At 40.5% G+C, this 24939-nt stretch overlaps 1 protein-coding gene across 1 annotated transcript in view; it reads left to right on the top strand.

Moving 5' to 3' along the window:
- Positions 1-20742, top strand: part of LOC149274854 (mitogen-activated protein kinase-binding protein 1-like) — a 61498-nt gene extending 40756 nt beyond the window's left edge. Inside the window, exons 7-30 of the mRNA XM_089505179.1 lie at positions 132-314; positions 678-838; positions 3892-4081; positions 4449-4595; positions 4896-5080; positions 5163-5254; positions 5545-5670; positions 5930-6004; positions 6098-6218; positions 6800-6875; positions 7738-7849; positions 8113-8176; positions 8790-8912; positions 9196-9290; positions 9419-9486; positions 9847-10076; positions 10199-10345; positions 11070-11191; positions 12409-12582; positions 12940-13024; positions 13492-13694; positions 14547-15404; positions 20173-20258; positions 20437-20742. Of these exons, the coding sequence (XP_089361305.1) occupies positions 132-314; positions 678-838; positions 3892-4081; positions 4449-4595; positions 4896-5080; positions 5163-5254; positions 5545-5670; positions 5930-6004; positions 6098-6218; positions 6800-6875; positions 7738-7849; positions 8113-8176; positions 8790-8912; positions 9196-9290; positions 9419-9486; positions 9847-10076; positions 10199-10345; positions 11070-11191; positions 12409-12582; positions 12940-13024; positions 13492-13694; positions 14547-15404; positions 20173-20258; positions 20437-20742 (4029 nt within the window). The remainder of the gene's footprint in view (positions 1-131; positions 315-677; positions 839-3891; positions 4082-4448; positions 4596-4895; positions 5081-5162; positions 5255-5544; positions 5671-5929; positions 6005-6097; positions 6219-6799; positions 6876-7737; positions 7850-8112; positions 8177-8789; positions 8913-9195; positions 9291-9418; positions 9487-9846; positions 10077-10198; positions 10346-11069; positions 11192-12408; positions 12583-12939; positions 13025-13491; positions 13695-14546; positions 15405-20172; positions 20259-20436) is intronic.
- Positions 20743-24939: the final 4197 nt, after the last annotated feature.

Raw genomic sequence — 24939 nt, 5'->3', positions numbered from 1 at the left:
TTTGACTCTGAATTCAGATTATATGCAGTCCATCATCACAGTGCTGATGAAATATATTTTAGGATGTCTCAAAGCAAAGAGACTCTGTCTAACGTAACCATGTGTAAAGGTTCCCTGATCCATTTTTGCAGGTTAACTCAACGATTCCTCTACTCGGTCGCTCTGGGCTCCTGGGAGAGCTCAGGAACAATTTCTTCACTGATGTGGCATGTGGCAAGGCAAAGAAAGCAAGCAGTACGTTCTGTATCACGTCCTCTGGGCTCCTGTGTGAATTTAATGACAGGAGACTGTTGGACAAATGGGTGGAACTCCGGGTAAGTGTCGGCACTGAATGAGATACTCTGGGCAAACAAATTGGACATCTGATGTAGATTCAAAGACTAAAGTGCTAAATGTAGTGACCCTGATAAAAGGCATAGTGTTACAAGCTTTGAAGCTTGCTTTTTAAAATGTTCTTCTGGTACCAGTTGTATAGCTCTGGCACTGTCTATCGCCGTTATCACAGCACATAAACACAGGGACTTTTAAATTTTCCTGCCTGATGCTGTCCTATGTTTCAAGCCACTAGCTTTTCTTATGGTTGATTTCTGTAAATTGTAGCTACTATTTACTGTCTACCATGTCAGAGTACTGTATGGATCCCATTTACCAAGAAATGACCCTTTTTTTTCACTCAGACCACTGTGGCAAACTGCATTCTAGTGAACCAGGACTACATTTTCTGTGGCTGTGCGGATGGCACTGTACGCATTTTCAACCCAAACAACCTGCACTTTCTCAGCACTATGCCAAAACCTCATCGTCTCGGGATGGACATTGCCACGGTCACTGAAGCAAGGTGAGACCTATCTGCGCTCTCTGAATCTCATCTGAGCTATCCACTATGCCACTGCATTTTCCTGCGTTTTGGCGTTTTTTTCTGGAGTTTTTTCTGGCGTTTTAGCCTTTCTGTGGAAATTGCTTTTTTTGACCTTAGGCAGTTTTTCCAGCCTTTACAAGTTAGAAGTTTCACCCAGCTAAAAGGGATTAGGATAAATGGCAAGTATCTGCCCCCTGATGTCATTTACTTGGTAGAGTTCTACTTAAACGTCCCGGCGGACCCTTTTGTCACTTTTCTGTGGTTTGTAAGGCCTGCTTTATTCTGAATGTCTGCTCCTCTAGGAAGATTGGCCCCAAATGATGGTGCAAATTGTTTGCTGTTGCTTTTGGCACGCAGGATCCAGTTGATGCGTCGCGTATGTTTGTTTGTAATGGCATGTTTGTTCCAAATGGTTTAGAATTCAATATGAACTTTGTTTTGTGTGAAACTTTGTTTCCAGCCTATTTCTCGTAGGACACACAGATACTGGGTCCATCCTCTGCATTGTAACTGTGGAAAAAACGCCATAAAAAACGCCAAGGTAATAAACCCACATGGCTTTTTCATGGCGTTTTTTCTCTCCCATAGACTTCTATTGGAGAAAAACGCCAAGATTTCCTTGCAAAAAACGCCAGAGTGTCAACATGCTGCGATTTTGAAAAACTGCCACAGAGCCCAAAAAAGCAGAAAAACGCCAAAGAGGACTGAAAAAACGCCAAACAAAAAAACGCCAAGTGGATATGGCATTCTGCGATTTCCTATTGAAGAACAGCTAACATCTGGCTGCAGCGTTTTTTCACTAAAAAAACGCCAGGTGGCACTATTGGCGTTTTTATGGGCGTTTTTAGCTAAAAAAAAACCAAGTGGAAACCTAGCCTAAAGGTTGGACAGTAGGTGGTTTTGTTCATTAAACTATGCGGTTTTATGTGAATTGAACATTTCTAAATCTTGACTGCTCTTTCCATTAATCTAATCTGGGGCTGCAGCCCTTCTGAGTATCCGTAAAACGAATCCATATATCTCAGCCTGCAGGCAGGTTACGTTTACAAAGGGGAGTTGTAAAAAATGGGGCAGAGTGAGCTCCGTAAATGAACGGAAATCACGCTGCCAATTTCTGCTCTATTTGTCTCCGGGTGAAACAGGCTCTCTTTTGATCCATGAACTCTGCGTGTGGGTTTCTTCTCTCCTGAACCCCGGCCCACAGCTGCACATTTTGGCTTTCAATAGATTCAGTGTCTCTCTCTTTGGGCAGTTTTATATTAGCATTCAGTTGCAATGGGATTTTTGTATCTATATTCCAGTCACTTTTTTTGGTTAGTAAATCAACCTTTTTTTTTTTTTCTGGCTTAAATTCTTTTCTTAACTTCACTGAGAAACTATTGGAATCGGACTACATTTTCAATGCTGTCCTTGACTTAAGACGTGATTCATGACCTGGAGTTCAAATATACAATTTCTAACTTGTTCCAGAGAGACTGTCATGCAGCAGCTACTCCAAGCGTGCAGATTTACAGTAGGGTTAAAAACTAGGAATGTTTCTTGGAAGGCCCTTTGTAATTAAATTGGTTATAGCGTTGGTCAGCACTTTAATGGGACTGATGCAGATAGTGTGTCTTTCTGCAGAATCCAGATCACTCTGATCATGTGTCTAAAGTCACCTAATTAGGAAAAAATCTAATAATTGTTTATGGCAGGTACCAAGAAATTGTGTAGCTTGAGGGTTTGATGTGTTCACCTCTGTGTTATTAATATCCACTTGCAAACGCATCTTCTATTATTCTATTTATATTTAAGTGCCATAATAGATTTCTAATCTTTAAGTCTACATGTTTTTGCTTTTCTGTCAGACCAGTGAACAGATGGATTATGGGGCACTATATACAGTGCTTTCAAAGTATTTGCTCCCTATTTGATTTCTACTAAATAGACTAATTTTAACATTAGAGAAAGCTAACACAAGTAAATGCAGTTTTTTAAATAATTTTGTGTATCAAAGGGAAAAAAAAGGTTATCAAACCCTATCTGGTCATGTGTGAAAAAAGTAATTGTCCCCAACCAATTAACCAAATTTAATTGATGATTGGGTTCAGTTTCACTATACATACCCAGGTGTGATTACTGCCAGCCCTGTTGAATCTAAACATCAAGTAAAGTTGGCTAAATGGTCTCAAAGAGCAGCACATGATGCCGTGATCTAAAGCAATTAAAAAACAGATGAAAACAGTCATTGACGTATATCAATCTGGAAAGGGTAATAGAGCCATTTCTAATGTTTTGGAGCCATTATCTACAAATGAAGAAACCTTGAAACAGTGGTGGACCTTTCGGAGTTGCCGGCCTACCAAAATTCTTCCAATATCACAAAAGAACCCAGACTAAAATGTAAAGAACTGCGGGCATCACTTGCCGTAGTTAAGATCAGTGTTTGTGATTCCGCAATATGGAAATGGCGTCCATGGGAATGTTGCACCGCTGCTGGCCAAAAAAACACAAAGACTCATCTCACATTTGCCAAAAAAAAAATCTTTATGACCTCCAAGACATGAAGTGAAACTTTTTGGGCATAAAGCTAACACCGCATTCCACAATAAGAACATCACATTCAAACACCATGGTGGTAGTGTGATGATCTGGGGCTGTTTCGCTGCTTCAGGACTTGGGCATCTTGCCATAGTTGATCAAACCATAAATTCTGTTCTGTCTACCAGGAAATCCTGAAGGAGAACATCCAGCCATCAGTTTGTGACATAAAGCTCAACGCTTTCGGGTTACGCAGCAGAATAATGATGCATTTTGTGTTTACTCACATTGTCTTTGTCCAATATTAAAATTATTTGGATTTGAAACATTTTAAATATGACAAATAAGCAAAAATAGAAGAAATCGGGAACAGGCAAATCCTTTTTTACAGCACTGTATGCCCTGAACACACTTTAATTGTCAGAGAATCTTTGTGCCTTACTAGAAACTCTGATTATATGTCGGAGCTCACAATTTAATTGACCATTTCTCTCTCATTTTCATCCAATCAGCCGTCTGTTCTCCAGCTCTGCCGACGCCAAATACCCAGATACTGTGGCCATGACCTTCGACCATAACAGTCAGTGGTTATCCTGCGTGTACAATGATCATAGTCTCTATGTTTGGGACGTCAAAGACCTGAAGAAAGTGGGGAAGGTTTACTCGGCACTATACCATTCTTCATGTGTGTGGAGTATTGAGGTATGATCTGTATTCTAGCCTATACCAAATGGCATTTTTCCCAGCCCTTTGCATCCGTGTCAATTAACCTACATATTCTTCTTCATTGTCCTCCTATATACTTGGACTTTTTTTTTTTTTTTTTACTTATATTGAAGAAAAACCAAATACATGCCCCGATCAGCCAAGGTTGACTGTTTGTGGTTGAAATTGTGTAATATTAAACATATAGATAGATTAAATGTAGTTGTTGCACACTTTATGGGTGGATGGCTTTAGAGGAAAGACCAAATGTGCATCACAGTTGAAGATGAGCATAATAATTATTATTGAAGTTATTTTTCTATGTTCAATGACTTTTGACTCTAAACCACATCTTTCCCTTCAGGTTTATCCAGAAGTGAAGGACAGTAACCAGGCATGCCTTCCTCCCAACTCTTTCATTACGTGCTCCTCTGATAGTACAATTCGACTCTGGAACTTGGAGACCTCTAACATCCATGGCACGGCCCTGCATCGAAACATCCTGAGCAGTGTGAGTTACATATCATATCTACCTTCTTCTGGTGGATATATTTTAACTTGATTTATATTTATCATATAATATTTAATATTGAAGGGTTGAGTATAGCTTTAAAATACATATTATTGCTAATATTAATACTTGAGTACTGGCAAAAAAATGGTACTGCAAATAAGAGGGGTTGAGAAACAAGACAGCTTCTGTTTGGAAGCATTTTGTTGTATTTTTTTTTTTTAATATAATCATGTTCGTAAATTGTCTGGATTATATATTTTAAAGTATTAATTTTCCTACAAATCCATGGTTAACTAGGACCTGATGAAGATAATCCTGATTGATAGTAACACTCAAGCGTTGTTGGATGCGGACTACAACTCAGCTGGACTGGGTGACAAAGGGGATCCTCAGATCCTGGACACAAAGGTTGGCATTCGCTCCGTGTGCGTTAGCCCGAGTGGGCAGCATCTGGCATCCGGAGACAGAACGGGCACGCTCAGGTAATGGCACAGGATAAGTGAATGTGCAGGACTTATTGGGGGGAAGGGTTTCATTTGACTTATTTGCCCCTTTGAATTGCAGAGTGCATGAGCTGAAGACCTTGGCAGAGGTGCTGAAAGTGGATGCTCACGACTCAGAGGTGCTTTGTCTGGAGTACTCCAAGCCTGGCACCGGTAAGTAACCGGGGAGAAAAAATGTTCAGTATGAATGGCACTGCTCACATTGGAGATGCCATAGTTCCAAAGTATTTGTAGCTTGAAAATGTTACTAAATGAGTTGCAGCTATCTAAGCCAAAGCACAGATCTGCTGAAACCATAGGCAAAGACTTTTTTTAATTGACGTCACATTTACAGCTGTCAAAAAGTTTAATTTTAGAGATAATTCCTAAGCCTGACAGCAGTCCTTTCCTTGAACCTGCTCCAGCACTGACCATGTAAAAATCCCTTTCTCCTTTTCTTTCAGGGCTGAATCTCTTGGCCTCTGCCAGCCGTGATAGACTCATTCATGTATTTGATGCATCAAAGGAGTATAGCCTTCAGCAGACATTGGATGACCACTCATCTTCCATTACTGCTGTGAAGTTTGCTGGTAAGTGCCATAGATGCCTCCTGGGCTTTGATAATTTGCATGTCATGCCGTTTTGACGCTGATACGCAGAAGAAAAGTCTTGGCAAGCAAACTTCAGTCTAAATTAATGTTTTTTCCCCTCTACGTACTATCCTGCTGAGTTTCATCTGCCTTATACTGTGCATATACAGAAAGAAATATATATATAATATATACACACACATGTGATAGCAAGACTTTCTAAGTACAACTTTTTAATGCATGATTTTTATTTTATTAGCAAATGATGGAAAGGTGCGCATGATCAGCTGTGGGGCAGATAAAAGCATCTACTTTCGCACTGCAGACCAAGTAGGTGGATCCAAATTACAAAAGCATAAAATGTGAAAACGGTAAACATGTAAAAAATATTTGTATTAAAAAAATATTTGTGACCCCTCTCAGGCAGGTGAAGGCAATGTCCATTTCACGCGGACGCACCACATTGTGCGTAAAACCACCCTGTACGATATGGATGTGGATCCGAGCATGAAGTATGCAGCTATTGGTTGCCAAGATCGCAATATCCGGTATGCTTCTGCTTTGTGTTTAGTTGCAGCACTTTTCTAATATTATATTAACCTTTATTCACTAAAGGTGAGTTTTTACAGGAGAATTGTTAATGACTTGTGTTCCTTACATGAAGAGCCATTGTTGGTGAATATATCTGCCAGAATGACCGAGGTGGCCCTCCATAATCCATTAAGTCATGTGACTTTCCAGAAATCTCACTGGTATAAATATGCTTGATACAGGGCAATCCAAGCTATTCCTGGAGCAGAAGATCACCAAGTACTTATAAAGTGTGAACTTACTGTTAAACAAAGCAAGCATATTTGTGAGAATCCACTGACGTGTGGGTGCCTGTTTAGTTATGTAACGGAGCTGATATGTGTGAAATACAATATTATTTTGTGGGGACATTTCTACTATTGCACTATTCTTTTTTTTTTTTTTTCGAATTATTGGCTGCATGACATGTAAACTGCGTCTGAGCATTAAGTAGTTTGCAGAATAACTTGAACAGTGTCATTGGTTCCCCTTTGCTTAATAATTTATTATTTATTGAGGAAAAGCTAGGAAACCCTGACGAGTGTTTGTGTATTTTCAGAATATTTAACATCAGCAGTGGAAAGCAGAAAAAGCTCTACAAAGGATCACAGAGTGAGGATGGAACCCTCATTAAAGTAAGTCAATTGATCTTCTTTGAACATTTACTCATGTCTAAAGGGCAAATACAGATAGGTGCAGTGGGTCTATTTGCCTCCTCTGCCCTTAACTGGGATGAAGGCCCTATTTGATCAGGTACTGTGGTGCACCACAATGGACCAAATGAAGAGGTTAGAGATCTCTAGGTCTACACCTAGCCAGCACAGCTTCCAAAACGTGTGTGATCTGACATTTTCTGCCTTTTACTGGAATCAAATTGTCGGCTTTCTGCATACAGCAATATGTTTCTTGTGAGTAGCTGCATGCAGTTGGCTGCTGCTTCTGTGATTTAAATGAGATTGGAACTGAGCATGGCCAAACATTTATGAATGATTTATGAAAATGCTTTGCAGTCCATGCAAAATGGAATCCCAACATGTATTAAAAATGAAAATCCAGTTTGGGTTACTAGCGTTTTCTTTTGATGATTGTTAGTCGTAGTGTAGTTTTTGTTTTATTTCTTGGATTGAAAGTGCAGATCAGCACAGCTAACTGCTGGTGCCAGACTGCAGAGTCGACACAAAACCCATGTCCTGTGCTGGAGTGAGTCGCAGCAGTGACGATTACTGGGTGGTAAGTATGCTGTCGTGCACATATAAAGAATTATTAAGACACAGAGCCCTAAGGGTTAATCTCCTTATTTGCAAAAAAAAAAAAAAAAGCAAAATTGAGATTGAATTTAATTCTTCGCATATCTCTTGTGTGATCATGATCCTGGTACGTGTGTAAGGATATAAACACCTACTTGTGATCTCTGTGACATTGTCCCAGGACGGCGTTTGGTCGGTTGATGAGCTCTGCTTTATGCCGTATTCAATATGCTGTGTGCTCTTTCCGCAGGTTCAGTCTGACCCATCGGGACTTTTTATCGCCACAAGCTCTTCAGACAAGAATCTTTCTATCTTTGACTTTTACTCCGGAGAGTGTGTTGCCACCATGTATGGACATTCAGGTACCGCTGCCTTCTATGGCTTTGGTATAATGCCAATAATGTCCCGTGTTAAAATGCACTTTTATATACGTTCGTATTTTGGGGTCTCATGGATGTTGGAAACTACCGCTGTTGTCCTGTTGTGGACAGTTCAGCCTCTATACATAATCCCGCTCCAGATGTACAGCCTCATCATTTACCATCGTTTTACTAAATATAACAGCACAATCAGTTTTATTAAAACAAAACCAATGTAACTTTTTTTGTTTTGTTTTTTGTTTTAGAAATTGTAACAGGAATGAAGTTTACGAATGACTGCAAATACCTTATTTCTGTATCCGGAGATAGGTGAGGTTCCATATCTTGTTGCTGTGGCTCATTGTACGCTATACGAACAAAAGTATATGTGGACACTTGACCGTCACGCCTATAAGGCTTGTTGGGCGTCCATTCCAAAACCATGGGTATTAAGTATGGAGTTGCCTCCTTTCTTCTGGGAAGGCTTTGCACAAGATTTTGGAGAGTTTCTGTAGGAATCACACCAAACTCATCCAGCCATGTCTTTATGGGCCTTGCTTTGAGCACTGGGACACAGTCATGCTGGAATAGAAAAGGGGCGCCACAAAATACACTTTTATGGATGTGCTTTATCTCGCTCCAGCCTGCGTTATTAGTCGATCAGTGGCGTTATATCCACCCCTTGGTGCGTAGGGGTTGTACATAACCCTGAATAATCAGATTCATTTAATACTAGAATTTAAAGAGCCTATTCCCTTATAGTGCCACCCTGGCATGTATGTTATTTAAAGGGCTCTGCCCCGGTAACTTTTTCTTTAGAAAATCATCCCTGGTGGCTACAAATGAGAAGAAAAGTTTTGTGTGTAATATATCTTTTGTGCTCAATGTGTGATCCCTCTGTAGACAAACTAAGGTGGTGCTTTTTTCCTTCATGGTTTTCCAGTTGCGTGTTCATCTGGCGTCTGAGCTCGGAGATGACGATCCGCATGCGCCAAAGACTGGCTGAAATGAGACAACGGGGGAACGAGGCTGAAAAATGCACACCTCACAAGACCACAAATGCAAGGTATCGTTTTCATTCCAAACTAGATTGTATTGCAATATTTTACCTAATGCTTATATTCACTGCATACAAGGAAGGGACAACGTATTCATTTTTTGTATAAAAAAACCCCCCAAAACAAAAAGGGCACAGAGTACAAAATATTTGCAAATCTACAAGGTAGGTAAAGGTATAAACTCTGATATTCTCCATGGATATGTTCCTCGGCAGGCATTTACTTCACTATGGAATCATAACTTTATTTATGTTTTGAAGTTGACCTATTTGTGGTCTTTATGGTCTACAGGAGAGAAACGATAGCTGTGATGTCTTCAGCACCTGCGCTGTCATCAGACAGTGACAAAGAAGGAGTCGATGACCTGAGTGATGAGGAAATGACAGGCAAGTCTTTATTCCCCTCCTGAATATTTAGGCTAAACTTGTTTTCATATTCCAAACTGTAGTTTTCTGAGTGCGGTTTCACTGGACACCTTAAAATCCCGTATATCAACCTCTTTCATTGCCGTTAGGTTCCGGTAAAGCCTCTGATGAATCCAAGTCTTTTGTGAGAAGTCTGTCCTACTGGGAGATGAAGAGGGTGAGTTTTGTACTGATAGGGATAGCATTGATTCTGTATATTCCATCATTTTCCTGGCATGTCTAAACTTAAACTTGCTAACTTTTTCCCTCCCACTTCAAAAGTTTTTCTTATGTATTTTTTCAAGTTTTTCTTGTGTGTAGGCTAGACAAAAACATACTAAGAAAATCGAAATATGAACAATCAGAAGGGGAGGACATCAGAAGTTGATGCTGCAAACCAAATGAGCCTATAATAACCCGTATATTAGATTAATTCAGTATTGGTATTAGAATGTTTCTGTATAATATTTGGTTACAGTTCTGTGTTGGCGGTGCTCCTCTTCTTTAGATTTATATTATTACTATTTTTCTATCACAGGAAGGGGAAATCTCCAGTTCTCAGCGCTCAGACTCCCTTGGAAAAGTCCCCCGACAGCGGAACCGCTGGTCCCAGCCTGTTGGCAATATAGACATGACCGTGAAGTCCATGCTTGATCTGCGCCAGCTGGATAGCTTCTCCTCCTCTGATGACCTGCTTGGACTGCACCCTGAAGAGGAACAGCCACCAAAGTTTCTTGAGCAGAACATGCAGAATAGTAATGTGAGTAGGTGGCCATATCTTTTCAACTAGGCAAGTCATAGGCAAGATGTTGTGGTAGCTTTATCTTTAAATGTTTATTTATAGGGTTGTTGTGTGAATGATTCCTTTTTCTTATTGCTTTGTTACAGAGACCGCAGCCCATGGGCACCGCATCGCGTCCCAGGGTTATCAGACTAATGTCCTGTGAAGAGGGTGCTTTCAAGCAGGGACCGGAAACCCCAGAGGGGAAGCCGTGCATCTTCTACCCGCAGACTGAACAGACTCTGGATTCGTGCAGGTAACCGTAACGTCAGCCAATCTGTTCATTAAAACGATTATCGAGACAACATGAAACAATTCTTGGGCAATATAGATCAACCAGCAGAAACAGTTCAGTGATTTTCCAACCATGTCTTTGCCCCAGAAATCATCTTAATAAATATGGCCAGAGCGCTAAGCGGCCAAGGGAATGCTCCATATGATCATTCTATGTTCAACCATTGCTTGAAAAGCCAAACCCAGTGAACTTCTCTCATAACAAGAGCTTGGTTGGCCCTGTATAATGCATAGCTAAATATGATTTCTTAAGCCTAAATTCTGCTGGACATGCTCAGGTTTTGTTGCGGGAAATACTTGCGATGTGACATACTTGCCTCCGGCCAGTACCAACAATATCTTAGCTAGTCCAGCAGGTGGAAAGAATCATCTGACCACAGAGGAGAAGGGCAGCTGTGGGGCTGCAGCTTCTTTTTCAAGACTATATATTGAGTACTTATGTATTTTTAGTGGCGGTGTCGGGAATTTATTCTGCAGGTCAATCTGCTGATACAATCATATTGCAATTTGTCAAAGTTAGGAGGGCTTTGTGCAAAACATTAGTCTTGAACTGGACACCAGCAGAACTGATGTGCTGAGTTCTTGCTGCCAAGCCCTGCCTTGATGTTATGTTTATTCAGTCCATATAATTGCCATAGTTTTTAGCATCATTATGTAAAAACAATGTCTTATCGTATGCTTCACAGTGAATTTGAAGTGAAAGGCTGTTACAACAGTGACAGTGTATGCCAAGAAAAGCACAGCCCTGACAGCGCATGTTCTTTGGATTACAGCAGCCGTCTTTCCAGCCCGGAGCATCCAAACGAAGGTTAGAAAGTGGCATGGGTATGATTACACATTGTGTAGTATCAAAGACTTGCAGTACTCTGCAGCAGCCTCATAGCTCATGTTTGTTGTATATATTTATGGTGTTTATCTTCTAAATGGTGAGATTAGACAAACGCTAATACATTTTGAAAAACCAAAATGTGTTAATACATATGTAATGATTGGTTCATCATGGCACCTTGACTTAGTTTTTCAAATAAACCCCTATGTCCTGGGAGTTTTCATAACCAAAGGACCAAAATGTTTTTTTGTCAAACCATAATTTCCCATTCCCATATTTGATGAACCCGAACAAATTATAGATCATTTTGTTCAGGAAAAGTATGGCCTTCTTTTAAAATAATAAAAATACATAAAACATTTTTTGCAGTTTTCCTTTGTCTTCTATACTGTAGGAACAAAAACAGTGACCTAATTTGTACTCATACCCCACATGTTTCAGAGGGCCAAATCCCTTAAATTGATGATCTTAAAATATGTAATATGGGGTAATATGTAAAATATTACCCCATATTACATATTTTAATACTATCAATTTAAGGGATTTAAAAATAAAAATATTTTACTTGTAATGGAAGGGCTAAGGAGCACTTTTTTCAAAAAATATTTATTTTTTCAATTTCAAATCGGCCAGAAGGGGGACCAAAGGGACAGCCCAGAAGGGTCTAGGAAGACCCGGCTGAGGCTATCCTGTCCTCAGCTTCTGGTGGGTGTCAGCAGTGACACCTATTGGAAGGGCATGATGGTTTATCACACGATCAGGTGTATTTGGGGTATTACTGTACTCATGGGATGTTTCTCAACATAAGTGGACAGTTCTTTTCTTTTTAATTTTCGCATAATTTTTCTTCATACATGTTATACATATAATACTGCACCGTGTGAACACGTCCCTTAGGTTTTCCATACAATGCAAAGTCTGAAAACGCTAATTCATACTTTGATTTTGTTGAAAACTCAGAACTAGCTTCAGAGTTCAGACTGCACACGTTTACATATGGTATCGTGGTCTGGACTTATTTTCTCGATTAAGTTATCAAATGTTTTTATACAGTGGCTGGGTTCCCTAGCAGAGAATGTCTCATCTGCACAAATGTATTCTAATAGTCTTTCACCATTTTGTTTTTGTAGTAGACCTATCCCAAAATCTAAATCTTCCCAATATATATAAGTTTCTTAACCTCTGCATGATCTTAGATTCGGAAAGTACGGAGCCCCTGAGCGTAGATGGAAACTCCTCGGATATGGAAGAGCAGGCTGAGGTGTTTGATCCACATGGCCTGGTGTTGGAGGGGGATGTTCCGCTTACACCGGATCAGGAGACATTTCTCAAGCAGCACTTTGGGACTCTTTCTACTGGCAGTGGCTCAGGTGCATACCATCAGCTCTGGGTCGTCTTTTTTTTTTTTTTTTTTCTTCATAGAGCGGTGCTAATTAATATGATGAAAACAAGTTGATTCTTAATGTAATGGCGCACGTAACGTTTCAGGAAATAATCGCTAATGTCAGCGAGTGGGGACTGGCACGTTTGGCCCTAGAAAAAAACAATTGTGGAGTCAACCTTAAGTGAAAATAGGAGATTTTTTGAAGAGCTTCTTTCCCTTGTTATATGTCTAGAACTGTGTACACTTGAACATTATCAGTTATTAGAATATTGTTTGGCTCTGATCTGTATTAAGGCTTGAAGCAGATATTTGTTTTATAGAATTATATATTCTATGTCCACAGATGAACCGGTTCCGACCACGGAACACAATGACTCTGCCAGCATCTCGTCCCGCTTCCTAGCCATGGCTCAGGCGCTGCCTGCCAGGTATGTATTTTGTTTTTGTGGGGTCTTAGGTACAGATTGGGATAAAAGGCCACAATGTTTTATGACCTATTAGCCCACACCCTTGAGGTTAAAGCCAAAGTTTGCCTTGTTTTTTGCTTTTTTCCCTTAAGGATTTTGGCTCAGATTTTGTTTGCTGGTTCCACACTGGAATTTAAAGTGAGATTACGTGGAACTGAACAATTGAAGTATTTGATTCCAACGTTTTATACCTAACCTAAAATTAACCTTTTTGCTAGTTATTACCTAGTTTGACCTTATGAGACTTCATACATTGTCATGGTGGTCAGTTATAGTTAAATGGGTCAGAGGCTGTTCTATTTGATTCCGGGAACAAAACACTTGTTTAAACTGATGCAGCTCATCTGAAGTTTATTTGAATCCAGTATGTTCTGGATGTGATAGACTTGCGTGTGTTCTTCACTCACTGGTTACCTTCTTCTTCACAGAAACAGCGGTCCATCCTGGAACAATGTAATGTCTGATCATGTAATGTGTCCAGAGACCGTTAATCAGTCCTCGGTGATGGATGCAACTCCAGCCAGCGGAGCCGAAACTCAACTATGTCCTCCAGATGTAAAGAATGAGGAAGAGAGCAGCAATCAAATTCCTGCCCAATGCCAGAAAAAAAAGAAACAACCCAACGAAAATGGCAAGCTAGTCAGATCTGGACCTTTCTTTTCCCAAACGCTGTCATACATACGAAAAACCCAATCAGTCCATGACCTTGTCTATGAAGGTTTGTACAAGAGTAACTTCAAGGTACTCGGGGCTGTCAGTTTTTTATCACGTGCACAAAACAATCTTCCCGATTTCTGCACTAGTTATAAAGCACATGAATGATTTAAACAGATACTGCAGCAGTTCAAGAAGAAGATATTATGACTTAACTGGCCTTTCTGGCCTGCTAAGCTTCTATCACATAAAAACAGCACTTTAAAAAATATTTTTCAGTTTCAATGACCACCTATCTGTGCCTGGTTTTGTGTGACATATGTTCCCAGGGAAAATATACATTTTAGGAAGGGTTGTAAAGTATATGTAATGCAAATTCACACCTTAGCTGCAGAATCATTCAACAAAACGCTAAATCAATCCATTCGCAAATTTCTGCCCCATGTAAAAGTATATATGGGTTACAGTGTAGTTTAAATATTTGGCACAAAGGACCTGTCTGAAACCAGTATGTGGTCAGAAAATTGTCAGATTATCAAATGAGTGATGTTACCAAGGAACAGATAAATCTAATAGCATTTGCTAGTGACATCAGAAGAGTAACTGTAGAACATTTAACTCACGGGGCTGCAGAGATCCCCTGGGTTAATTATATTAATTTTCTTCTATTCCTAATCCAAAATATATTTTGCTGTTTTTTTCTGTGCCGTTTCCTGCCCTTTAAGCACAATATTAGGTTAACACTGTGAGGTGATGGCATTAAGCAAAATACTACATGTTGCAATGAAAGCTGTATGTCTTTTAATTGCTCTGTATTGCCTATTTTCAGGTGATAAGACCTCAACCAACTTGTTTCCTGTCAAGCTACGTCCACAAACTCAGACAGCAGCTGAAAAGGAGCAGAAGGCCAATCACCGTCGTACCTTGCCAGCCGTCCCAAGCAAAATGGAATATGGTCAGTCTGGCTTATTCAATGCAAAGGAAAATAAAACTCCTAAAGGCAGGTCCTATATGAACCCAACAACCAGCTTCATTGCCAAAATATCACGGAGTGTGTCTGTGGGTGAAAATTTAAATCTAGGAGATACACAGGAACCTTCTATACCTACTGATGGAAAGAGCAGCTTCAGCGAACAAGAAGTGGGAACTATTGCCAACTTTGTGGAGAGTGAAAAGAACTGTCAAACCACAAAGGAAAACTTTGTTGCAAAACCTCATCTGCAGTCTGCTGCACACTGTTCTCCAAAAACATTTCAGACCAAGAATCGGGCACATCTGACTTTAGACATAGCAAAACCATTACCCGATCGGCCTTTATTTTCCTTTGGTAAAAACAGAGGCTCCTCTGAAGTGGAATCCCTAAAATCACCAGCAGGTAGCTGGAAATCCAAACCCTCCTCCTCAGACTTGGCTTTCAAGATTACTAGTCCTGACTCCATTGAAGTAGAAAAGAGTAGTCCAGTAGAGAGCTCCAAGAAGGGCAATGAAGGAGAGACTATTGCAATCAACTCAAAACTTAATGAAGCTGAAGAAAAAGGGAGCTTGGTTTCAGAAAACCTTACACCATGTCATAGAGGTAGAGCAACAACTATTGGCCACACTCCAGATTACCATCCAGGACTTTGCCCTGTAGAGCCCCTCAGACCAAGGTCTCCCTCTCTCAGTGCAGCACCAGCATTGGACTCAGGTGGGCATAGAGGTCCACCTTTGGTGGTATTTCCCTGTATGTCTCAAATCTGTACGAGTCCCTTCAATATTCCATCTCCTCTTTCTCCATCCAGTCAATGGCTTGTCTCATCTTCTCCATGCCTATCTTGTTTCATAAGCCATCCACAAAATGGTGAGGCATTTGTTTCTTCTCTTTTCTTTCCTATAACTTTCTGTTGTATACTTTCACTGATATAGTATATATATATATATATATATATATATATAATTATTATTAATTTTTTTTTAATTTCCTTTAAGTGACTATTTTTATAAGTCATTTAAAAATAGTGTGGGATTCATGTAAATATTCATATGGATCATGGTCAATGAGATGTATAGTCTAGTCTCAATCCTCCATATCAACATGGTGACTCAATTAATGAAAAAGTTGTGGATTACCGCACCACTTTTAAAGAAATTGTTTTAATTATATGAATGATTTAATTGTGAAAAATGTTAACCCCTTAAGGACAATGGGCGGTCCCTAAACCCATTGAAAACAATGCATTTTGAGCCCGTACATGTACGGGCTTTGTCATTAAGGGGTTAATATACTAGTTTTGGAATTATGACGTTTTGCTTGTATACAATTGCGTGGAAGTAAATACACTAATATGTTCCAAGTAGACCTGTAACATTTCAACCAAAAAATTATGGGGCGCAGATACATATAAGGGAAAAAAACAAAAACAATATAATGTAGAATATGACCAATTTTATGTGTGGATAAAGTGTTGCACTCACAAGTGGAATAGCTGATTCAGACCCATCCAAGTTGAATGCAATAATATCTTTAATAATCTTCGTGTTGGCTCTAAAAAATAAACTTAAAATAGTGCAGTATCCGGGTAAAGAATTAATGTCACCAGTAAAGAATGCACTCACATTTAGTCCGCGCACCCAAAGTGCATGAAGCGTGTATATGAAAAATCCACCGAATGTGGAATGTAGAATAGTCCAAATAGATCCTTCTATTCTTACCGGATTGATTATACTTCTACTGAAGAAGCCAAGTCGGCGAAACGCATTTGGACTATTCTACATTCCACATTCGGTGGATTTTTCATATACACGTTTCATGCACTTTGGGTGCACGGACTAAATGTGAGTGCATTCTTTACTGGTGACATTAATTCTTTACCCGGATACTGCACTATTTTAAGCCAACACGAAGATTATTAAAGATATTATTGCATTCAACTTGGATGGGTCTGAATCATCTATTCCACTTGTGAGTGCAACACTTTATCCAGGGGCGTACCTAGAGTATTTGGCACCTGGGGCGGATCCTGTATGTGGCACCCCCCCCCACACACACACTTTAAAACTTCATAGCTTCTACCGTTATATACCGGCGCAGACACTGAAGGTGGTACAGCATAACACTTACTGTTATCATTTTATACTGAGGCAGACATTGACAGTGGTACAGCATAATACCTACCACTATATACTGAGGCAGACAATGACGGTGGTACAACATTACACCTATCGCTATATACTGAGGCACACATTGACGGTGGTACAGCGTAATCCCTATCACTATACATTGAGCCAGACATTGACAATAGTGCAGCATAACTCCTATCACTATATACTAAGCCAAACATTGATGTGGTGTAGGCCTACCACTTCATTAGTAGTAGGGATGCACCGAAACGAATTCTGGACTGAAACCGAAAATGCAGCATTTACCTGGCAGAAACCGAATATGACCCCCCCACACACCATAAAAAAAAAAAATCTAACACTTTTTTTTAAAGTAAGTAACACACCAAAATAGGACAAAACAATTAAATAACAATATTAAAATATATATATATACCGTATTTGCTCGATTATAAGACGACCCTGATTATAAGACGACCCCCCAAAATCTGAATATTAACTTAGGAAAAAAAGAAAAAGCCTGAATATAAGACGACCCTAAAGGAAAAAAGTTTTACCAGTAAATGTTAATTCATGTAAACTATTTTTTTAAATAAAAGCTATGATTGAGAAAAATATTTTTTTTGTTTTTATTTCCTTGTATTTTCCAACCTGTCCCCCAGTTACGCACATCTGCCCCCAGGCTTGCCACACCAATATGGCACTGTGGCCCATGATATGCCTTTTAACCCTCTATATGCCACTGTGCCCCATGGTATGCCTTTTGACCCCCTATGTGCCACTCTGCCTCCAGAAATGCCTTATACCCCTATATCCCATTCTGGCATTTAGGGGGTTAAAATGCATATTATGGGGCAGAGTGGCATATAGGGAGGTATAAGGCATTCCAGGAGGCAGAGTGGCATTAAGGGAGTTAAAAGGCATTGTATAGAGCACTCTGCCTCCAGAAATGCCTTATACCCCTATATGCCACTCTGGCATTTAGGGGGTTAAAAGGCATATTATGGGGCAGAGTGGCATATAGGGAGGTATAAGGCATTTCAGGAGGCAGAGTGCTCTATTAAATGCCCCCTTAACGCCACTCCAGAAATGCCCTATGCCCCCATTTAACACACACACACACCCTATACCCCCATTTAACTAACACACACACACACACACACACTCTCTCCCCCCCCCTCTCACCCCTCTCACCCCTCTCTCCCCTCTCAGCCCTCTCTTACCGGTGCTTCCAGCCGGGGCAGCAGGTTGACGTCGCCTTCCGCTGCAGCCGGAAGGAGGTGGAGTTGGCAGGGGGGGTTTGTATGCGTCCGTCGCGTATACTTTCCCCGGCTGTCAGAGATCAGAGTTCCCCGTTCCGGTGCGGGGAACTCTGATCTCTGACAGTCGGGGAAGGTCTACGCGACGGACGCAGACAACCCCCGCTGCTAGCCACACCTCCTTCCGGCTGCAGCGGACGTTGTCTACGCGAATCGCGTAGACGTCAACCCGCTGCCCCGGCAGTACAGCAGGAAGCACCGGTAAGTGTGTGTATGATGGGGGGGGTGAGACAGGAGGATCCAGGTCCCCTGCAGCGGTGGGGGGATCTGGATCTTAGTCTCCTAATCAGACCTCTATTTGAGGTCTGATTAGAAGACGACCCCGATTAGAAGACGAGGGGTATTTTTCAGAGCATTTGCTCTGAAAAAAACCTCGTCTTATAATCGAGCAAATACGGTATATATATAATTTGTTAACAGCAATCACATTCCTATCATGCCCAGGCATACCCAGATTCCAGGATGTACTCGCAGACTTGGCATGTTAGGAGTATGATTGCCCTATCCACCCCTTCTCACTCCCTTTTGTCCTACCTACCCCTTCTCACTCCCTTCTCCCTATCTACCCCCTCCTAACTCTCTACCCTCTCCCCCTTTGAAGTTCACTTACCTTTCAGGAGTCCTGCGGTGGGGGTGCAAGGCCTCTGTCTCCCAGCTCTGCCACTGTATGGAACAGTATAATGTGATGGGAGTTATGATGTACTAGAGCATAATTATATAATAAAAATACATTGGAAATGGTACAGCATAACACCCATCACTCTCACACACTTACCAAGCCACACACACACCAAGCCACACACATACACCAATCCAGACATATACCAATCCACATATATACCAATCCACACACATACCAATCCACATATATACCAATCCACACATACTAATCCACATATACCAATCCACTCTCACTCACTCACTGAATGCTTTCCTACCTTTCCTCTTTTCTCCTTACAGCTTCTTTTCCTCCTCTTCGCTCCTCTTCTTCAGTTCTTCTGTCTTCTTCCGGTTCAGAGGGCGCGGCTTCAGTGTTGTGCGCCGGGATCTGACAACAAATCCCGGCGCACAGCAGCTGTTGCCGCGTGGATCGCAAGGGAGCGATATCGGAGGTCTTTAACAGACCTCCGGCTCCCTTGAGTGATTTTAAGCCGGGTTCCAGGGTTGAACCCGGCTTAAAATCACTCAAGGGAGCCGGAGGTCTGTTAAAGACCTCCGATACCGCTCCCTTGCGAGCCTGCTCCTCCAGCAGCGGACATTACTGTCCGTCTCTGGAGGGGTGCCGGGTGCCGGCAAGCTGGCACCCCCCTGATGAGCGGCACCCGGTGCGGAACGCCACCCCCCCGGGAGGTACGCTACTGACTTTATCCACACATAAAATTGGTCTTATATTCTACACTATATTGTTTTTGTCTTTTTCCCTTATATGTATCTGCGCCCCATAATTTTTGGGTTGGTTTGAATTTCTACACCCTGAGGAAGAGTGTCTTTTTTTGGGTTGCTGCGGTCCTATTTGGGAAGTATTATTTATATTTACCCCTTTTTATCACACAGCACGTGATTTTAGGTTTATTCACGTTTCTTTAGACCTGCAACATTGCCAGTTTTTAAATTAACATCCTCTGCCTGTCCTAAACCATCTTAAGAAACTTTGTTGATGAAAATGGAATCAATCTGTGGTTACAAGTGACCAAAAGGATCTGGATTTATAACAACTATTAAACTACACCATCAGATAACTGTGTATTTGGGTCCAAACCATGGGGTTTATTCACTAAATGGAGAGTTGGCAGGCCTGGCCATGGGCTAGCTCTCTTTGTGCCTTCCACTTACATTGGTAATCTTTCTGTGACTAGTGGAAATCTATAATGTGCAGATGTATGCTAGATACATGCTATTGGACTCCCGACACATGTTTTAGACGCTGGGGCAGTTTTTTGTATCCTCAGTTTCTCTGCTCAGATGTCAACTCTCTCTTTCGTGAATAGACATCATTGGTAATTCAGACTTTTAGTAACTAATGGTTTTGTATTTCAGCAGCACCGGTCAGCATTGAACAATGTGAGATGATCACATCGGAGTTGCAGGACAGTCTCCGCAAGGCAATGGGTTTATACAGAAAGGTACAGGATCCAGCCTCCCGAATACCTCCTTACTATCTACTTGCAACTGCTTGCATAGATTGGGTGAAAGAAAATCAGTTTTGGTTAACTGAGCATATGGTATTCCCATCAATGTAGAATAACATGTTAATCTCGCAGGGAAATCTACTAAACATTTTATTATCCTGTCTTCTGACAGGTGACCACAGCTTTCCAAGGAGCAAATTCAGACCATTGCAAAATTGCTGACCTTCTGACTGAAACATTTGGGATGGTGAAGAGGGAACTGGACTCCCTGAAAGATGGAGAGCCAGGCAATGGAGACGAGCCTCTGCCACTGGTGCAGGAAGAGTTCAAAGAAGTGGTAGAACATCCAGTAGACGGTGGTTCACCTGAGATATGTACAACTCCATGCCTTGGTGATGACAAGACTCTAGCTCTCCTACAGCAATACTCTGAACTCTTGCTACAAGCGGTGGAGAAAAGGATGGACAAGAAACTGTAATAAATTGCCCTGTCTATCTTTTGATGCAAATTGTGTATCGTGATCGATCGCTCCATGAGTGTTCATGAAGGGTGGTTTCCGTGAGGAGCCGTGAGAACCAAAAATATATTTTTTTTCTTTCTGAAGACTCTCAGACACCACAAAATGTTTTGTTTAGTGTTTGATATCCAAGACCAGCTTATCAGAGCTACAGGTCCGCCAAAGCCATCCCTTCAAACCAGCACTTTTCTCCATAACTGGCCCCGTTTTGGTCAGGGCCCATTGTTCTGTTTCTGCTTTTTTTTACTCGCAGTTGCACAGAACTCTTAATGTTTTAACCCGTTGACAAAGCCTTTATATACAGTGTTTATATTTGTTATGTTGTGTTTTTAATTTATTGATGTGCTTCTAAGTGTTTTCTCCTTGTAACAGGTCATTTGCTCTCGTTTTGGACAATACATCAGTTTATGAGCTGGCTGTTTTTTATGACTTTTTTTGCCTTGGTAGGCACTGCTAGGGAGCGCAGTGGCTGCTAATTTTACATTTAGGGAAGTGGTTTACATTGTTAGCAGTGCTGCTTTCAGTAGTTTGCGTATATATATAATAATCTGTGGACCTTTTTTTTTTTTTTTTTTTTTTTTGGCAAAAGCAAATACTTTTTGTAGTCACTGCTATCTATCTTATAACATCTCAGTTGATCAAACCTTAAATGTTTGAAATACCAAGATAAATTAGAGACTTAAAGTGTTGTGGGGTATCTTGGATCAAAACCATCTTTTGGACCTTTTTTTGTTTGCTGTGTTTCTGCATGCAGCCAATTACAATTCTTGGGATCTAAAGCATACATGGTTCAGAACACTCCTGTGCAAGTACGAGGTGAGACACCACCCCAAACAAGAGACATCTCTAATCCAGATCTAACTTTAGCACTTTTATATCCCTTCTGCCATCATATGTACATTTTCAATACACACAACCCCTGAAGCTTTAATGTGTGTGTGCGCATGTGAGGTTTACCTTCCTAGTCGGTTGCCTGGGTCTAGTAACTTTTATTATTGGCCACATGTTATGAGTTTTATTTTATCTATTTATCGTTTATGAACATTTGGAGCATTTTAGATAACAAAAAGGATAGATTCCATTCATAAAGTAACATATTATTGGTTATGGCTCTTTGGATTTTTATTTTTTTTCCCCTAAATAAAGTTTTTGTCTATTAATACAGCGTTAGTAGAATGTACGTGTATGTGAAGGCGGTAGAGTAAGTTGGTTTCTTTTAGGTTTTGAGACTATCATATTGGGGGATAGATCTATTCCTATGAGGTTAGAAATTTAGTGACTAGAAGAGTTTGCTACACTTTAACTCCACAAGAACTCTATCCCCTTGAGTGCAATATATGGCTAACTCTGCACTAATCATATGGCATCTGTACCATGTAGTTGGGAGCGTGGTGGGACCTTAAGAGTCCAAGAAGCAGGCACATGTCGCATATAAAGATGTGATAGGGAATGTTATTTTGCAGGTGTTAGATTTTTGATGAACGAGGTGAAATGACATACAGATATTATTTTATTGGTTAATCTTAAACATGACATTGCCAAGAGCCCCTGTTATGTGCAACGACCCACATGTCCAAGCTTATGTTAAAAGAAGTGATATAACAATCATTGTTTTAAGATCTGGAAGAATTTTCTTTTTTGAAACTATAAATGTGAATTTTTATCACAGCTAAAATGTGTGGGGTTAAGATAATTGGCTGATTTTGCCCTATAATTTGGAATGACAATGCTGCTTGGTGATTGGACCCTAGAACAGGGCACAAGTCATGTTACCCTTTGGAAAGGACCTTAAGCATTTAATTCTAGGCATAACCAGTCAATTCCAAACAACCCTTTTATTTAATTTTCTGGTTTTTATGCAGATTATAAGGTTCTATGCATAATTCCTTTAAAATTATGCCGTCTTGGGTATACATGTATAACAGTCCTCTATTTTTCTGAATCAAACTGAGCCAGTTCCGTGTAAATAGCAACCTCCTCCAATTTATCAAAAAAATAAAATAAGAGGACTGTTGGGGTTAAACCGGTGGTGTTTTAAGACAATTTGTCACCCCGTTCATTAATTCTTTATTGGCTTAGTTGACCAGAGACCTTTTGAAGAGGAATTTGTATCCCCCTGTGCAGCTGTAGAGAATTTTGTTTAAAGGTTTCATGCTCTTGGAGACGTTTGGTAATTCATTTGCAATAAGAGTGGACATCTTTGTTACATCATCGCATGTCAATGAAATGTGTAGGGACGTCTCCGCCACGATATGGGACTGACTTATTATCAGAATTGGACTTATAGTAAAGCGGCTAGATAACCTTGTTGATGAACTTGCACCTTTAGTTCTGCTCTTGGTATAACAGTTGCCAAAAAGTCATCGTTGCTGTAAATAATGTAAGATATAAAGTGAGAGGTTCTGTGGGCCTTTGGAAAGGGAGCATGGGGATACGTTGGTTCCATGATCCTTTCAATACTTAAACTATGTTAAGATATGCATGCCCTTAACCCATCGAGCACCCAAATATGGAGCACTACACTGCCCATTATTTTAGTACTCAATGGCTTAAACAACCACAAATATTTAAATCCTTGTATCCCTACGTGACCAACCATTTCATCACAATGCTCTACATGTCTCCCCTAGCAGACTCCAATTGGGTTAAAGGACAGCCTTTTTATGGTTAATGTGATTTCTGAAAGTTGCTTTTTTATATTACTCCTTTTCAGTGTAAGGGGAGAATACTTTTTTAATCTTTTGGGGCAGTTTTTATTGCACTGTGATCTGCCCGATTTCCTTCTTATCAAAGGGAGGCTGCTTGTTTGTTTTTTAACCCTTTCTTTGTACTCAGTGTCTTAATTTCAATAAAAGTGTGAATATTTTGAAGTCTCCTTTTGATGATCTTTGTACGGTTTGCTGTTTGTAAAAACAAAATAGAAGTTTAATGTAACGGCTTTGTTTGATCCCATAGGTAGCCCTCCACTCAACAGGTAGCCCTCCACTCATGTGTGGCATATTGATAAGCCGCAGTGCTTCTTACTATACATATATTCAAGACTAAGACAAACCAATACATTAGGTGGAGAGGGCCCTGCTCACAAGCTTACAATCTTGAGGGAAACTGGATTATCTACAGCAAGGCAGGTGTTTTAAAATTTTGATTGAATTTACGGAGCTGGGTTCCGGTACCTTATTAACAGCTTTACTACATGCCATCGGTGTTAAGTATGCCCACAGACCTTCCTGCTTTGAACCATGGGCAGGAGTAAGCATTTTCATATACATTTCTCGGCTACTGGCCTCTTTTATGAGCATTTGACCAAACATTACCAAAGTCCATGGGCTTCCAAAAAATCTTTGTTTCAGACACAAGTGTCCGTGTACCTACAACTGAGCATGTTCATTGTCTTATTCCAGAGTGGTCTTCCAGAATGTGAATATGTTGCAGTTTAGAAGAAGCCTGGTTATGTGAGATATCAAACCATCTAGCTTTTGAAATCCAACAGCTGGCTGGGTTATCCACATTAAGCCCTTTTGAGAGAGTGGGTGAGTGAGCATGAAAGAACCGACAAAATATAAAGAAAACGAGCTTTGTTCTTGTTTTTCTTTGGGGGTCCCATCTTGTTTTCTATGATTCATACAAGTTGCCAAAATATACACATTTTGTTAAAATTGCAATTTGTTGGAACCCGAATGCACAAGTCTAATAGGCATTCACCTTGCCAAATTATCTACCTATGTTTTTTTGTCTTCTGATCTTTACGTACCCATTACCCACCATGAAAGTGCATCTCCCCCTCCTCTTTGTATACATTACTTATGAAATAGTTAATTGTTTGTGGCAGTGTTCCCCTGCTGTATTTCCTCTACACTAGACTGAAAGTACTCCCCACTGACAGGAGTTTAAAATACTGATTATAATGTGTTCCTTTAGCTGGGTCAAAACTTAAATCTCCAACCCCTGGGGCTTGTACGAAGCTTGCTGTGCACAGACCGTATTAGTCCAGAATCCAGCAGGTGGCGCTGCAGAATTTCGTTTGCTTTACCATGAAAATCTACGAGTTTGCTGCGTTTCGTTTGCAGCATGCCTTACGTGATTGGTTGAAATATGTGAAGTGGGCGTGTCGGGAAGCAGTCTTGTACTGCACATGGCATCTCCTCTTCCTGTGAGGTG

The sequence above is a fragment of the Sceloporus occidentalis genome, unplaced genomic scaffold (genome assembly GCF_023333645.1).
Source record: "Sceloporus occidentalis isolate IW3139 unplaced genomic scaffold, rSceOcc1.0.p SCAF_316, whole genome shotgun sequence".
Classification (NCBI taxonomy): domain Eukaryota; kingdom Metazoa; phylum Chordata; class Lepidosauria; order Squamata; family Phrynosomatidae; genus Sceloporus; species Sceloporus occidentalis.
Note: the sequence above shows the minus strand (reverse complement) of the source record. Positions and strands in the feature narration are given on the sequence as shown.